The following is a 16,970-nucleotide window of genomic DNA, read 5'->3' on the forward strand; positions in this document are numbered from 1 at the left end:
CAGTAGGCCACCCTCCGAGGGAGAGATGAAGAAGAAGAGTCGTGGTAGGAGGCTGTTGATGTCGCAACGGCCTTGCTCGTGATGTTACACATATCGGGAGAGGAGGATGATGATCCGCACGCGAGAGGTATAAAACTGCGATCCCAGCATCGGCCACCTCGCACTCGTAGTCTCTCGCTCTGGCAAGGACCTCCTCCCCCAGGCAAGATCGACCAGCAGCTTCCCCCCTGCGACGGCTTTGTTCTCGATCCGCGCACACATCGCCACGCGATCTGTTGTGTTTCTTATTCTTCTTTTATTGCTCGTGGACGCGCTTCTTTTATACTTGACTCCGTTCATTTCTCTGTCACGAAAATACTCGCAGTGTGATCGCTGCTTCTGGTTGAACAGCCAAACTCAAATTTAGTTTTGTTGGCAATATGAACGTGAGTATTTTTACAATTTCCTATGAAAAATTAAGTTCATTTTATGAAACTCAAAGAATTATTCCGTACAAGTTTTCATTTTTATTTTTTTTATTAAGTTTTTCTATTGTTATCCCAACGTTTTACATTTCGGAGAAGTTATTCAACAGAAAAACGATTACAAATTTAATCCAGATTGTTTATTTCCGAATCTAAAAAATTGCCATAAGATACTAGTTAGCCGAATAGTTTAATGCCGATTAGAGTAAGCAAGTAAGTATTGATAATGAATAATTATTCATGAAAAAATCACTATTTACTCGCAAAAATAGAATATCTTGAATAGTGAGAGAATGGAGCTTTTGTTATTTATAAAGAAATTTCATTTAACCAATGACAATTAATTTGTCTAAGCATGTATTTTTTCGAGAAGTAGCATAGCAAAAGCCACTTATAAAAAAATTAGTTATAATTTTCTTTTGAGTGCAATACTTACTATCACCAGCATTGCACTTCTAATAAGACTTAATCATAACTTTGTAATATCAAATTATATCTTATTATTTCTGTACAAATGAATCAAAAGGTTTTCAATTACAAGCATGTTGAACCATCAATTTCAAAATCAAGTTACTACAGCGGTAAAAATTGAGTTTTATAATCCATTGTCATACGAAACATGCAATAAAACTTCAAACTATTACTCTGTAACAATTTTCAACGTTGAATGAGCGGCGCCATTTGTGTAGTGATATTAAAACAAACTTAATTGTTCTCCAAATTGAACCGTGTAAAATTGAATTCTATTGTACTCTGGTACGTACACAATTTTTATAGATCTATTCCTCTCCGCGTTGTGTGTTAGTGACTTCTCATTTAAAGTATCGCTGAAATGTATCAAAAGAAAATATAATTTTTCCCACCATTAATACCAAAACATCTTCTCACAAAAGTGCATTAATTATAAAAGAAAAAGCATTAATATCGTCATCTGAAAATATTGAAAAATAATGATCAGCTCAATTTGAAAAGAAATCAATCATCATTTGAAATACAAAATTAATTCACCCTCAGCGAGACGTTTTATTTTCAACAGCACATCATATTAATTAATATTTTGCTCACGTGACAAGTTGATTTGAGGTCGTTGGTTATTTTGCATAATAAACTTGCTTGCAATAACGTCTCATTATTATTCGCCATAAAGCCTAGTTCCCGCGAAAGTACGCCGCTCTTGTCGAGATCCCAGCGTCCCTTAATTAAACTAAAGAATAGAATATATTTGGTAATAAAGGCAGATTCGCTGACGTCTGATTTTTGCTTTTTCAATTAAAATTCAGCCGAATCAAAACACTACGGCAACGCCACCGCCAGCGGACCAGAAAAAAAAAACGAGGATCTTGCATAACTGTTCGGCGCATCCGCGTTCCGCGTCTCGAGCCTGCCCGCCTGCCATGTAGCATGAGAGAGGTAGCGGGAGGAGGAGGGGGCGTTATGATTGCCACCCGTAAATCAACGTGCGATCACCTACCGCGCGCTTCCCTTGCGAAACTGCCGTGCGTGAAGGTGAGAGAGGATAATAATGGAGAGGGCTTTTTTCGGAAGCAGCCTGTGCCAGATGCCTATCGCTGATTTGCAATGGCGATCCTCGTCGTCTGTGCAAAATGCTTGCCGTTTGTGGGCAATTTTGAAATGCCTCGATGACAAAGTTTAGCTCGCGACAACACGTCGCTCGGCCAATTCTTCCAAAGTGACGAAAGCTCTTGCTAATTTATTTGACGCTTGCTCTGCTCGTAAAATTGGTGACGCTATAATCTTGCTAATTGAGTCTGACGAGAGACGTGTTTTACTACTTTCTAGCGGCAGTTCTTTGACGTTTAATATTAACATTAACCGATCCAGCAATAGGCAGATGATTGCATAAAATAAACGTGTTATCATGTACTTACCTGCACACTCTGGCATTGATGATAAAACGATATTTGAGGTGTGATTACCATTACTCGGGAGGGGAACAGCAGCTAAATAGAAATTAAGAGCGCTTTTAAAAGCACGTTGGATTGCTGCGCGTCTTTTCAGTTGAGAGCGAGCACGCGAGAACGAGCATCGCTATAGGTCGGAAAAGAAGCAACTGCAAACATGTCAATCGGGGATTAGTCGTGGCGGTAATCCCAATCGATAAAGCGTTCGGCGGAGGTGCAGCGCTCGTTTTTCTCGTCCAATCGCCTCACTGATTTATTAAGCATTAGAGGCATGTTCTTTCTCTGCCGCTCTCTCTCTCTCTCTCTCTCTCTCGCTCGCGTCTGCACACCGCAATTGATTAATTAGCAAACAAGCGTTTAAGCAAGCGTCGCCATTGTTCAGCTTCTTAATTTATACGCTTGCGTTCTGTGACGCCGCGTGCCTGTAATTTGCGCCTGAAATTTATTCCATTTCGGCAAAAGCCTTCCAAGATCGCGCGCACATACGTATACGGGGTATATGCTGATGCACGACGCGATTCAGACCTACGCGCATTCGTATGCGACGTTTATTTAAATCAGACGATAAATGCTGCGCGCAAGGGGCACCGCGACCTTTTTTCCTTCCGCATTTACAAAGACAGCCGCAGATTCGAATCCTGCTTGTCGTCCGATCCCCGCAACTTATTCACGAAAGATACGTCGAATATGCGACTTTATTATTCAAGCGCCTTATCAGACTTGCGCTCATTACTACGAATATCCCAAAAATCATATATTATTATCACTCGAGCTGCAACGCCAAGTAAAACACAACATATTTTCCGAGCACGATCAATCCTGCGAAGCTTCTGCTCGTAAGGAACAGATCGAATCTTCCTTTACAAATTATTCCGTATACAACTTGAGTCTCTGACGATGTGATCTCCTATCGATTGCAGTCGCGCTAATTGAAGAAGATTTGCTTCCGAACCGACAGCTTCGCCCAGCTACACGGCTACGGCGCCATTATTCCTTGATCTCTCGCGCGCGCGCGGCAGACACCAAGCGGAGATCTTCAGCGGGATATACGGCACCAGTACATTCCGCTGCAGATCTCCATTTTCGATAGCAACGAAGATTTTTGCATTTGTAACAAACCGTGACATGAAGTTTGCATAGTCTATAACTTGGGAGATTAACATACATACGCATTTTCGGGGCGCTTATTTTCAATAAGGACGTGCATTCGGCGCAATTCTTAATAAACCACCGCGATTTCATGGCGGCTCATCCACTCACGTAATCATGAGCGTGAAATTTCGTCGTAAAGTGTTTTGAAAACGCCATGAGCACGCACGCGCTGATAGTTTCCAGCCGAGACATTAATCGTGCGACACTCGTCGTAGATGCCCACAGGCGCACATACAACTTGCAAATGATGATATCGATGCCGTCATCTTCGAGCTTTGTTACAGATTCGTTTGCGTGTATCGTGTCTGTGTACGCGTGTGTGCTAGTGCGCGCGATGCGAGTCAAAGTTACGAAAGCCTATACCGGTGTGCTTCTTCTACGTTATTGCGCCAAAACGCGAAATTGCATTCGCACGCGCCGCCGTGTGCGAGCGGGACAGAAATGTAGCTATTACCGCGTGTTTCGAATTCGACGTTTTTTTTTTGCTTTCGCGTTCACTTTATTTTACCTCGTCAATCAGCTCACTTCAATCCCGGGTAGCTGATGGGTTTTCTCACCCTCCCCCCTTCCTCTTCATCGCTGTATGTTTCTATGCGATTGGTATTTTACTGAATTGTATTTATATATGCTTTTTCGAAATGCTGAATTCAAATGTCGGAGAGAGAACCGAGTGCGTTGATTTCATGGAAAACAAAGCTCGTAAATTATTGGGTTTCCCACGTTGAGTTTCTGCGGAGGTTGCGAATACTCGTAAAATATCGTCATCATTTTGCGCTTGATGAGCATTATTTTTATCTTTATTGTCTTCATGTTATCTTCATTCACCGAGAGTTTGCTAATGACAGCGCAACAAGTCGTCCATTAATTATCATAACGATTTACTTGCGTTTCAGTTGAAGGCGGACATATTTTTCAAATATACTTTTTTGTCAAACATGCTTGAGCAATGCGTTTCAAGATTAATTAAACTAAATAAAGTCTTGACTAGAATTCCTCGTTAAACTCTTACTTGAGTCAAATGAAATTAGCTTTTGTGAAGGGAGAAGTTTCACTCGAAACTTTCTCTAATTACAAAACAATCCAAGTTTTTCAAGCGTGGCATAAATATTTTCGGCCGTTATTATTAAACTTGACTGTTGAAAACATCCGAGCAATTGTTTATAAACTGTCCGACAACGCAGTTCAACGATTACCATGAAAACTTCCGGGAAACCTTGTAAGAAAACCTTGTAAGAGCGGGTGAGCTTACAAATATTCGACATTTTTACATCCGCAGGCAATCATCAGTCTATCAACATTATTACTGGCAGTACTTGCACTCAGCCGAGCGGAGCCGCCAGTAAGCAACCAGTACTTGCCGCCAGACCAGCAGTACGGACCTCCAGGAGTTCAGCAGCAGAGGCCACCGCCTAATCAGCAATATGGAGCTCCAGGATTGCAACAACAGAGGCCACCTAGCCAGCAGTACGGACCTCCGGGACAACAGCAACAGAGGCCGCCTAGCCAACAATACGGGGCACCCCAGTTGGGTGGCGGACGCCCAAGTGGACAAGGTCTATTCGGACAAGGCAACGGAGGCTCACTGTCTAATCAGTACTTGCCACCCAATCAGCAATACGGACCACCATCTGTCGGCAGTGGTGCTGCTGGATATCCCGGCGCAGGTGCCGGGGGTTATTCCAGTGGCGGCGCCGGTGGCTATCCGGGTGGTAGCGGCAGCGGCGGATACAACGACGACGCTAACAGCGTGAGTTTGCTCGCGCCGGAGATTGGCTATCGAATGGTTTCCGCAAATTCGGCCCTTCGCTCGCGCTCGACAACAGGATTTGTACCTATATGCCAGCGACATTGTGTTAAAGCTCTTTGTGCTCCCACGCTCGCTCTATTGACGCGTCTAGCTGCCGTGTGATTTTCACTTGATTGATAATCAGCATTCACTGCTAGAACCTTGCAAACGCTGCTTCAATTTTAATGTTGCTGTCGAACCCAGCTAACAATAGCCTACTCAGAATTACTTTTTTAAGAGTCCATTTTGACTTTCAACTTTAAACTAGAATCAAAATTATTTACAAATTTATTCATAAGCAACTAGTTTTACACTAGTTTATTTATAATATAAATATTCACTGTACGAAAACCCAAGTTATTTTCAATCTTCCGATCGGTTTGAGTGACCTACCTGTCGCACATGACTGTAAGGTAAAATAATATTTCATTGCAGGAGCCAGCAAAGTATGAGTTCGAGTACATGGTAAATGACCCACCCTCAGGCAACGACTTCGGCCATAAAGAAATGCGCGACGGTGACTACACAACCGGCGTTTACTACGTTCTACTTCCTGATGGTCGTAAGCAGATGGTCGAGTACGAGGCCGATCAAAACGGCTACAGACCCAAGATCACTTATATGCAAGTGAACAATGGAATTGGCGGTGGTGCTGGTGGTTACCCAAGTGGAGGTCCCGGAGGTTACTCGAGTGGAGGAGCTGGAGGTTACCCCAGCGGTGGGCTTGGTTCCGCTGGTGGGTACCCTGGTGGTAGTGGACAAGGTGGCTACCGTTACTAGAACTTTCCCAGCCATTTTTTTATTTTTTTGGGTCTTTTGCGTCTTGAACGTTATGTGCTTTATTAATGCCACGGATTCGAGGAACAAAGTACGTAATAGTCTGGCGTATTGTTTTTGTCGTCGAACATTGCTTCTATTGCAGAGCGCAATAAATATAGATAATTTTTTTTAACGAGGTTACTCATGATAAGTTTTGGTTTGCGACGAAGACATTATTAGCACGATAAAAAGATGTTCTTTACGCAGATGTGAAGAGAGACGCGAAAGACCCAATCAATAGTTATCAGACTACACGTCAAGCAAGCTGTTGTAAAAAAAGTAAAAAAAAAAGAAGAAATAGTCTATTAAGGCATCGATGGTTTTGCATAGAACCCGTTGCATATTAATCGAATTCGTTGCAGAATCCGCGAACGTCCCTCATTTCAATTAATCAAGTGTCGCGACAAGTGTAACTTAAATCGACTGCTCGACACTTGAAAATAAAAATGACAACGATATAATATATAATAATCTTGTTGAATTAATGATATTTTTATACGAACGATGCATTTACAGATGATGACATATATAACTTACCATACGTAGCCGATATCTTCCGTCGTATATTCATGATTAGTAATGCGAGGCAACGCAAAACGCTTCGTCGAGTCTGTAACATAGCTTATTGTGCTCATACGTAATATGCATGTGATGATCGAATAACACGTGTATCTGATTGCTGTACATCGACAGCGTGAAAGTAAAAAAAAATGTGAAACAATTGTAAAAGCGCGCAAGATCACGTGTATGTATAGTTTCTCTCTCCCCCGCTGTCTTTTTCTCTCTCTTCCCGACATGTATACCCTATACTCAATATATCGTGTTTGTACAATACAAATAATTTAAAACAGAAAGTGCTAGTGTCCCAACTGAATTTATTTGAATTTCCCAATGCACACGAGAACATCGCCTTTCCCTCTTTGTTCCTTTCGCATGCCCAATTTTCTGAGACACAGATGAACTGTTCAAAACGGCTTTTCTATCGAAAATGCACTTATCGTCGCCATCAAGCGCGAGCGCGGCGCTCTTCTTTTGCAACGAGCTGTACAAGTTGCGCAAATTGAAATATACTAATCCGCTGTCGATATCTATTGGGTTATAAAAGTCGCCAAAATAGAGATGCTTACCGCTCCACGAGATTTGTTTTTTAAGAGATTCTTCGCGTGAGCATGCCGAGCAAATAACCGCTGCAAGCTCGCTTATACGTTAATGCATTCAATTTTCGTTCGAGGCGATAAAAGCTCGAGTCAATATTACTTTAGCCCGAGTAATTTGGTGATTCGTGCACTAGGAAGCCAAAATTAAAAATATAAAAGCGTGGCTTGAACTTTCAGATCTACCTCGGGACGGAGATTAAAATTCTCTTATCCAGACACAGGGGCTGGTTAATCAACTGCACTTCTTTTGTGACAATGACAAGCCTGACAAATGTCCGACTTATCGCCACTGATGAATTTTCAATGCAGCTACGGATAATTGAATTGGCAACAGCATCGTTGTCTCTTATGGGCCTTCGCATAAAACGCGATTAAATAATTGAAAGCGCATTTCCTGCCAGTTAAGCGCGCGTCGCTCTCTAGCGTTGCTTATCATCGTTCAATGAATGCATTTGCATAGATTAAATCCGCGTTTATCTTGTAGTTGATCGTTTAATTGCATAATTTTGTAACGCGGCGCCATAAATGCGCGTGCGCGAAAGAGTACGACAGGCAAACGAAAGCGCCACTTGAGAAACATCACCAGGCAGGCAAACAATTAATTATGTCCGCGTATACTTTCGTTCGCGTGTAATTATTGAAAAGAAAAATTCTCTCGGGGCGAGAGCTATTACAAAATGAACGATCCAGTTCGTAGCGCGCAACAAAGGAGCCGCAGGAAAATAAAAATCCTCGAGGAAGAGCTAGAAAGAGAGAAAGAGAGACGTCTGACTGGAGCGCTGATGGCTGGAAATGTGAAAGTAATGGGAGAAAGAGAGAGAGAGAGAAGACGCACGCTGCACGAGCAGGCGTCTTCGTCGTGTGTGGCAATATAGACGTGATCTAACGGCTGAAAGATGTCGCTGCTGTCATTGGCGAGAGCGAATCCCGCGGCTAGGTAGACGAAATGATGGTCTCGAGGCAGAGCACGGGCGCGGTATCGATTACGCTTTTCAACGATTTTCAACCGTTGAAAATTCCCATCAATTATAATTCGCGTAACGCCGCTCAGCGCGTATACCTACGAATCTACGAGTCCGCTATTTCGACATCTCCGCCAGTTCTCATTGTAGTTTACTCTTCGAAGTTACAAGTTCAGATGAATTCACGTTCGGCTTAATTTTTTCAAATCGAGAGCGCCTTTGTTACACTACGTTGCCATATGTTTACCGAATTCAACAAATTAACTGTCGGCTGAAGCGAGGCACAAATCAAATTCCCACGGCGCGGCAGGGTGCATGGCAAAAGTAGCGTTGCCGCTGGGCAGGGCTCAACGTGGAAGCAAATAGCGTGGCATCGATGTGATTTCCGAAAGAACTGCATCATCGGCAGAGAGAGAGAGAGAGAGAGAGAGAGAGAGAGAGAGAGAGAGAGAGAGAGAGAGAGAGAGAGAGAAGGAAAATGAACGGCACGCGCGCTGAATCGAAATATGCACCACTAACTGCGACGCGCTAATATGCAAACGAAGCGAAATATGATTTTATGCTAATGCAAGAGCGAGCACATTTGAAAAAAAGAAAGCTTCAAAAGAATCGAATGCGAAGGCATGGCTGCATATATAGGAATCAGAACGACGCGACGCGGCGTTTGGAGGGAAAATTTGAATAGAGACGCTTTTACGTATGCAGCGTGCCTACATGTATCTCTGCTCGGATGAACTTGCGCGCCCATGCTACTGTGGATTGCGAGATGTCGCGGTGCTTGGGATATCTTTTTTTACTTCATTCTTTCGATTTTTTTTTTCTTTTCTTTTTTTTTTCGCCTTTCCTCCTTCGTCGCCCGTCGCCCGTCGTCGCGCCGTTGCACTACACCGTGCTGTCTTACATAAGCATGTAGTATGGGCCGCACGTCCTCGTCTAAAAATTCCAATTTTTTCCTCTTCTCTGCGACATTGTCTGCTAACCGTAAATTCCTATCTAAATTTTCGGATTGCCGCTTGGGCGCGCGGCACTGTTCTACTTCAGCCACATGAATAGATATTTGTGTGTGTCGAGGCCGCGACGTTAATTTACCGTATCTCTTGAACGTTTTCTTTTTCTTTTCCGTGTATAACCTACAGTTCGGTATTTTACTATCTTCCCCAAACGATCAAGACAAACACAAATACTTGGTAATATTGTAAGTATACATAAAAGTATGTGTATTTTGTACAAAAGAATAGTGTTCTCTTAATACATTACTACATCGTCTATTGTCATCGTATTAATACGATATAATCGGTTCAATCATCACACGCGCGGGTAAGCTACTATTATTACGTCAAGTCTACCTCTATTACATTATGTATACATCATCGTCGAAGCAGCGCGTCGAAATCACATTGCACGGACAATAAAAAAGAAAACAAAACACGAAACACATAAATCCATAGCAAGCTTCCGTCGCGTCACCTGGGTGCGATGATTGCAATGAAAATCGCTGAGCACGATACAAGTACGGTAAGTATACGGTCTGTATCACCTCTTACAATCAAAATCAATAAAAAAAAAATCACGAGTGCTCGCTTGACGACAAATTTAGAAGCGCCTCGATGAGGATACTTAAATACGGTCTTGACACTCTTTATACATGTGTGTGCGATCTGCAATAAAATTCACCGGGGACTAGTAGCCGAGGTTGTTGGCATTGCCATCGTAGCCAGCTAGGGCAGCCTTGGGTCCCAGTACCGTGGCAACATCCTCATACGAGATGCGCGGCTGGAAACCGTTCTCGTTAGCCTCGTACTGGACGATCTGCTTGCGACCATCCGGCAAGAGCACGCTGTACGAGCCGTGAGTTTGCGTTCCCTCGCGCGTCTCCTTGTGGCCAAAATCGTTGCCGAATTCGTCGCTCACGCGATACTCAAAGTCGTATTTCGCTGGCTCCTGGTAAGATTTCACGATTAGACATCTCGTATAAGCAATACTCTGGTCAAATTGTTCTTGAAAACTTACGGCAGGTTGTTCCGAGCGAGCCAAGCCGAAACCGGCAGCGCTGCCAGCAGCTCCATATTGATAACCGCTCTGATCGGCAGCGCCTCGGAAGTCGCTGGCTCCAGCGGCGGGCGGCAGATAATGGTCCGCGGATTGCTGGTACACATTGTTCTGGTAACCCTCGGCCCCAGACGAATAGCCCCCACTTCTTGCAGGTAACGATGTGGCCGCAGTGACAAGTTCAGAACCACCGAACTTCGGCGACTGTTGGTGGTGGTGGTGGTGGTGCTGCTGCTGCTGCTGAGGTTCTTGTTTCGTGTAAGCGGACCCATCGAGTTTGTAAGGCGAGACGGTCACAACGGAGACTCTGGCCGAAGGAGGTGTCGAGTGTTGTGACGGTGGTAAGTAGTCGTTCTTAGGAGTCGAAGGCACGTTCGGGCGGGCGGGTAAGTACTCGGCCTTCGGTGGTGTTGCAGGTGCCGTTTTCAGAGAAGCCGAAGCTGCTTGCCTGTTGGTTGCGTGCGGCGGCAAATATTCGTTTGAGGGTAAAGATGCGGTAGCCACAGGTCTCTTCGACGGCAGGTAGTCGCTCACCGGAGCTTTCACCGAAGGCCCGGTGGCTTGAGATCTCGACAAGGGCGGCAAGTAATCGTGGGCCGGTGGCGGAGGGGGAGGTGGAGGCCTGCTCGAAGGTACAGGCGGCGGCAAATAACCGTTGGCAGGTGGCAAAGGTCTGCTGACGTGTGGCTTTTCCGTAACTGGCAGGTAGTTGCCCGACGGCGCAGCCGGTTGTAGAGGCTGCTGGTGCTGTGGCGTCAAGTACTGCGAGGTTGGCTTTGCGGAGACGTCGCTTGGTGGCAGGTATTGCGAAGATGGCGGTAACGAGGCCACCGCTGGTTGCTTCTGTTGATGGTGTTGATTTTGTTGATGGTGATCGTGTTGCAACTGATGATGAGGAGGAAGGTACTGCGAAGACGAGGATGAACCTGGCGGCCGGTAGCCGGAGGGCTCGAGGCTGGCCAACGCCACTGCGGAGATGCAGAGGAACACACTGATGACCTAGGACGAAAACAAAAGTAACATTAATTTTATTGATTTTCAAAAATAACTAAAACTAAAGTTAAATCAATAGAATTTATCGAGAACTCAGTAAATTATCGCGTTGGATACTCGTTAAATTAACATACTTTGTTATATTTAAACAATTTTGAAAGTCAAAGTCATATCAAAGAAATGTATGTATATTTTATTAATAATCGCGATAGTAACAATTAAAAAATACTTTGAATATTTCGAACGCCCCCATTTACAATATGCTGTTATTATTACGTATTAATTTTCAATGGTTATTAAAATTATTTTATCGGTATCACAAACTGTCAAAACTTCACCAAAATGCACAATAGAATCACAGAAAAAAAGAAGTTCAGATAAATATAGACACAATCCAGCGGATCCATGAGGAAAAGCACAATAACCATATCACTATCGAGCACAAAATCACGATAAACGTGTAGAAAAGAAGAATAAGAAATATGCGATCGCAGCAAACCGTGAGCTCACCTTCATGCTTGTACGGCGCGAGCTCGGAAGTGAGTTTGCTTTTGGACCAGCGCTGGCCCGCAGTTTATATACACACGCACGCGTTACGATAGCAAGCATAGTATAGACTATAAAACGATCGGTGTGTGTGCTCTCCTTCTTTCTCGAGTACAAACGAGTAGCTCCCCGCGTGCAGCTTCCCTACTCCACACACACACGCGCGCGCGCAAGTAGTCCAAGTTGTCTATAGCGTTGTTCATCGTGCGTGAGCGCATCGCCGCCTCCCTTTCGCAACGAGGATAGAGAAAGAGCGAGAGAGAGAGAGAGAGAGAGAGAGAGAGAGAGAGAGAGAGAGAGAGAGAGAGAGAGAGAGAGAGAGAGAGAGAGCTATAGCAGTCAGCCGCACCGCTGCCGCGTCACATCGAGAGCAAGGCCACACGCGGGTCGCACTCGTAAGGGATCGGCACCGCATCGTTATTTCCTTGACTCCACGCTGAAGCAGCTTTGTTTGACGGCTGTCAGACGCGAAGAGGATCTTGCGTCTCGTCTGCTGCCTTTTTTCATCGAGTAAGGCCGTGAATACCGCTGCAAGGTGATGGCTTTCCCATCGCTATTGGACCACACTCAATTGCCAACAATGCCGAGGGCCTTTATCGCTCGATTGCCGCAGATGCTGATCTAACGAGTCAAGTAATTTCCTTGCCGGGATTGATTCTCATACAGTGAAATTGGACGACGGTTATGATCGTCATCTGCATCGTTGCAGCCGCTCATCAATCCAAACCTCTAATCAATTGCGCGCGACAATGCGCTCGAGACAGATAATCAACGATGCTCGCGAAAAATGAGATTAATCTATTGCGCGTTTATATGCTCATCAACCGGTAAAACTCCGATGGCTGTCAATTGGAAAGTAGCGAACATCGGCTTTTACGTAGTGATTTTGGTCACGCCGTCAATTGATTCATACGTCGCGCGAGAATTCTCCGGCAGCCCAAAACTCCAACGCGACAATTAAAACGACGTTTAGTCGATACTGAAACTCGACGTGTCGGAGTTATCCGTGCAGACTATCGATGAATAGCGTTACCCCGCGGATTCACGCAATTTTTAAAGAAACAAATTCAAGTTCATATTGAGTTTCTGTCAACGATCGCATGCTACGCTGTTTCCTCGTAGAAACTTGTCATTGGAGTCGCGCGGATGACAATATACAATTGTTTGATAATTCCGAATTAATGAATTCACCAAAATATTCAGCGTTAGCGATCGAAGTGTCAAGCGCGAAAAGTTGAAGAATCCGCTGCAAATGCTCTTGTTTTTTTTAATCAGAAGCGACAAAACTAGATGCGCGTTGTGTTTATGCAGAGAAAGGGAATGACGTTGCGAGAGCGTGAGAAAAATAAAGGCGCTCAAGCTCACTTGAATATTTTCAAATTGTCCAACCAAGCATAGTTAATGTCCCCAACAAGAAACTTCACAATGTAACTGGCGTGGCTGATGTAATTCAGAAGCACTGTAAACGCGCTCTTAGCGCTTTCGAAAATTTAGAGAACAAAGTGCACTTAACGTCACGCCAGTACAAAACTACTCGAGCACGCGGCGCGAGCTTGAATCGAATTTTCATTACGAGGCCATTGCACAACTGACCGAAACTCAAAAATGATAATTCGGAACGAGAATTGGGAGATCTCGTGGATGAGATTCATTTGCTTTGCTTCATCGCGCTGCGTCTTTATGTAACGCTCGTATGTCGAGCTCTCTTATCAGAACGACGTTTCTATCCAAGTAATGTCAAAATTGAAAAACTCTTGTAATAAACGCGCGTCGAGCCTATTGCAACGGGACATCGAATTTCGCAGATTTAATGATTTGCAGCTGCGGTACTATTTCAGTCTGGCACATAATTTAGAGATGCTGGTACATTATGAATATTTGAATGAATTTACACCCCGATAAATATTGCCCAATCGCGCGCGCGCGCGCGCACACACGTTTTACATTATTTATGATTCGGATCATTAGCTTTTAACTTTGCTTTTCGTCTTTACTGAATGATACAATCAATTAACCGCGTAATAAATGTGCGCGCATATATATAAGCTCGCATTCATTAATTGAAAATTCACCGGCTATACCGGATTAGCGAAACATCCAAAATTCGAAGCATCCAGAGAGATTATATCCATCACTTAGCAAATATATACTTATCGGCCGAATTCACGATTCGATTAAACGTATACCAAACCCGATATCAAAAGTTCTCATTTGGCGTATCGCAAGCGTTTCACATCCTATCGCGAATTGAATTTCTTATTTTCTTTTGCATGTATCCACATATCAATCAAATATCGTTACACCGACGTTAAAAAATATCGCCGTTAGAAAAGTTTGTAAGAAATTATAGCACTTGTAATTCGAAAGTGTCAACAGTACATATGAAAGAGAGTAAAGTCTTGCATACCATCGCGAGTGATCGCGCACCTTCAATACATACATAAATACAAACAGTTACGTTAGGCTTTTTACATATCCGCACACGTCAATCATCATTGTACAGTAGTAAGAAGCGAAACGTATATAGAGGTGTCATTAGAAGTAATTTACGCATCTTTGTTTGAAAAATGGTCAAATTATGAGCTATCGAAGTTGAGCATATCAATAACGCAGTATCGTAGGCTCGGTACGCACACGTCCAAATTACGCAAACGCTCCCGCAAGTAAATAACCTTGTGTGCGCCTTAATTAGCCTGACGTAAGGATGAGCGAAGATCGGATGAAAGAGAGTGAGCGAGAACAGAGGACGGATAAGACAGCAGTAGGTATAGGGGAGAATGAAGGTAAATGGCACCAGCAAGGAAGAAGCAGAGAGGATTCTTCCGCGCTCGCGCAAAGAACAGACGTGTCTAATTAGCGTGAAAAGCACTTCGAGAGTTAGCGATCCGTGGCGTTGCGCTCCTGCCGCTAGTGCTGCTATTACGTTCTACTCGACAGAAATACGGATGAAATGTTCCAATGTAAACAGTTATCGGTCACTTTCGGATAACCCACTGTATTTCTGGTAATGTTTTTGTTTGTTTCGATCGGTAACCTCGCTAAATTAATCGTAATGAAGTCGCGCGAAAACTCATAACGTATTATGCTAAAAAAATTGTTCATACTCGTGTAACTAAATCTAAATCATATCAAATTGAACGAACGGTCGATAGAAAGAAAGAATAAAACCGCTTCAATAAACTTCGGCTTTGGGCGAAATTGACGGTGTCGCGCAGTTCCCGGTGAAGCGCACTTAGCCCGGTAATTTAGCCGAAGCGAACGTTCACAACTCATAAGAAGGATCCCACTTATAATGGCAGTGCCAACATAGAGGCTGTACTACTCCCCTTCTCTTGGCATGGTGCACTTTGCTAACGTGCAGTACGCGCCTTACTCGATACACGTCACATTAATGCTAGACACGCGAGCTTTGTGTCCAAACGTGTGTATGGCGCTACTGTCGCTACATGTACAGCGTCTCTATCTGTGATTGCCCCGATCGATAGTTCCCTCTCTCACTCGTATGTACGCTTTGCCATGCTAACATATACCTAAAAGTTCAAGTGGATTGCTGCCAATTCTGTTTTTTTTTTTTTTTTTGGTCCGAATTTGTTTTACCGCTGTTGTTAGCGAAATTCAGCAGCTCTCGATCCTCAAGCCAAAGCTGCACAGCACACTTTTCATTTACTCGAATCGAGTGCAATGGTTTTCCGAGAGGAGAGAAGGCGAGAATTTACTTTTTTCTGATTACCGAAAAAAAAATGTATTTCATTTTAAATTTTTAATTTTAAAGCAAATTTTATCGCTATTATTTTTTCTTTGTTTGATTTTTTCTAAGCTTTTCGTGACTGCTCATGCGCATTTTCACTCAAATTACCTACACAGAAAACATGAATGCATTTCTTCTGTGATAAGTAAATTGAGAGCTAAAAATATATATAAACGAAATTCACAATTACTTTAAAAAATGCGAATTTATTACATTACGTTTTTCAATTTTTTCATTTTATTAAAGTTTCTTTTGTAGGGGATAATCAAAGAAAAAAATTCAAATATTCTCTTATCATAGTCTTGAAAGTCTATGCAAATTTCACCAAATTGAAAAGCCATCTTCGGAAAAATGAAAAGAAAGCCTCTCTCTCTCTCTCGAGGCAGACCTTTCAATGTTCGTCGCCGCGACTTCATAACCGCGAAATAAAAAAAAAGGGTCTCCAAGGAAAGGTAAGGAGAGAGGAAGCGGGCAGCTCGAAAAAACATGAGAAAGCAATATCCAACGTAAATCCATCTTTATTGACAGAAAAAATGAAGAGGAAGTAGAAATTTCGTAGGCCGAGGTAAACAACAACTGCACAGTCGGAGAAATGCAGTAAGCTTAGTAGGGACCTCCGCCGGGATAAGCGGCTCTGTCCGTCTGGACGTTTTCGTAAGAGATTTTCGGCCTGTAGCCAGCCTCGTCGGCCTCGTACTCTACGATCTGCTTACGGCCGTCTGGTAAGAGGACACTGTAAGAGCCATGAGTTTTGGCACCGTTTCGCGACTCCTGATGGCTGTAGTCATTGCCGTAGTTGTCTTTTACTTGATAGCCAAAGTTATACTTCGCAGGTTCGCTGCTGGAGTTATCCTGCAAAGAAACAATTAGGGTCAACTTCCAAATAGTAAGTCTTATTGCTCGAAAAATAAAAATAAGTTCCAATAAGATTTTGCATCAAAATCGAAATGAATTTTAATAGCAATAACATTTTATTATGTTAAAATATAAACAACCTTTAATTTTGTTACGTAAACTTCATTTTCAGCAGGCAGTACAAATACTTTTGCTAAAAGCTGTTCAGTAATAAATTGGTTCATTCTTTTAATTACGAAAATTACACTTGATCAAACTGATGGAAACAAACACATCCAAACAAACATAAATAAACTCATTTCTCTCAGAAATATTCTTATTGAAGTGCAACATTCAGTTATGTTGAAATTCCATAAAACGTAGTTTTCTATGTTTGTGCAAAAAATGTAAAATATGCGAGGGCAGATATCAATATTGAAAGAGCGTAAAATCAAGGAATCTCAGTTGAAATCGAATCGAGCAAAGACGAAAAGAGAAAGATGGTATTGGTCCGATCGGATGCAAAGTTTGCTCTCTC

At 43.2% G+C, this 16,970-nt stretch overlaps 2 protein-coding genes across 2 annotated transcripts; one reads left to right on the forward strand and one right to left on the reverse strand.

The window, feature by feature from the left end:
- Positions 1–363: 363 nt before the first annotated feature.
- Positions 364–6,104, forward strand: LOC131664300 (pro-resilin-like). Its single transcript, XM_058935275.1, has 3 exons — positions 364–425; positions 4,815–5,285; positions 5,760–6,104. Exons 1-3 carry the CDS (start codon positions 420–422, stop codon positions 6,102–6,104), a joined length of 822 nt encoding a protein of 273 aa, XP_058791258.1. The 5' UTR covers positions 364–419.
- Positions 6,105–9,614: 3,510 nt separating this feature from the next.
- On the reverse strand, positions 9,615–16,752 carry LOC131664273 (uncharacterized). Its single transcript, XM_058935239.1, has 3 exons — positions 16,739–16,752; positions 10,273–11,302; positions 9,615–10,203 (listed from the first exon to the last, which is right to left on the reverse strand). The coding sequence occupies exons 1-3, from the start codon at positions 16,750–16,752 to the stop codon at positions 9,943–9,945; spliced, it is 1,305 nt and encodes a 434-aa protein (XP_058791222.1). The 3' UTR covers positions 9,615–9,942.
- Positions 16,753–16,970: the final 218 nt, after the last annotated feature.

Source organism: Phymastichus coffea, unplaced genomic scaffold (assembly GCF_024137745.1).
Source record: "Phymastichus coffea isolate CEN01 unplaced genomic scaffold, Cenicafe_Pcof_1.1 PCOF00043, whole genome shotgun sequence".
Classification (NCBI taxonomy): Eukaryota; Metazoa; Arthropoda; class Insecta; order Hymenoptera; family Eulophidae; genus Phymastichus; species Phymastichus coffea.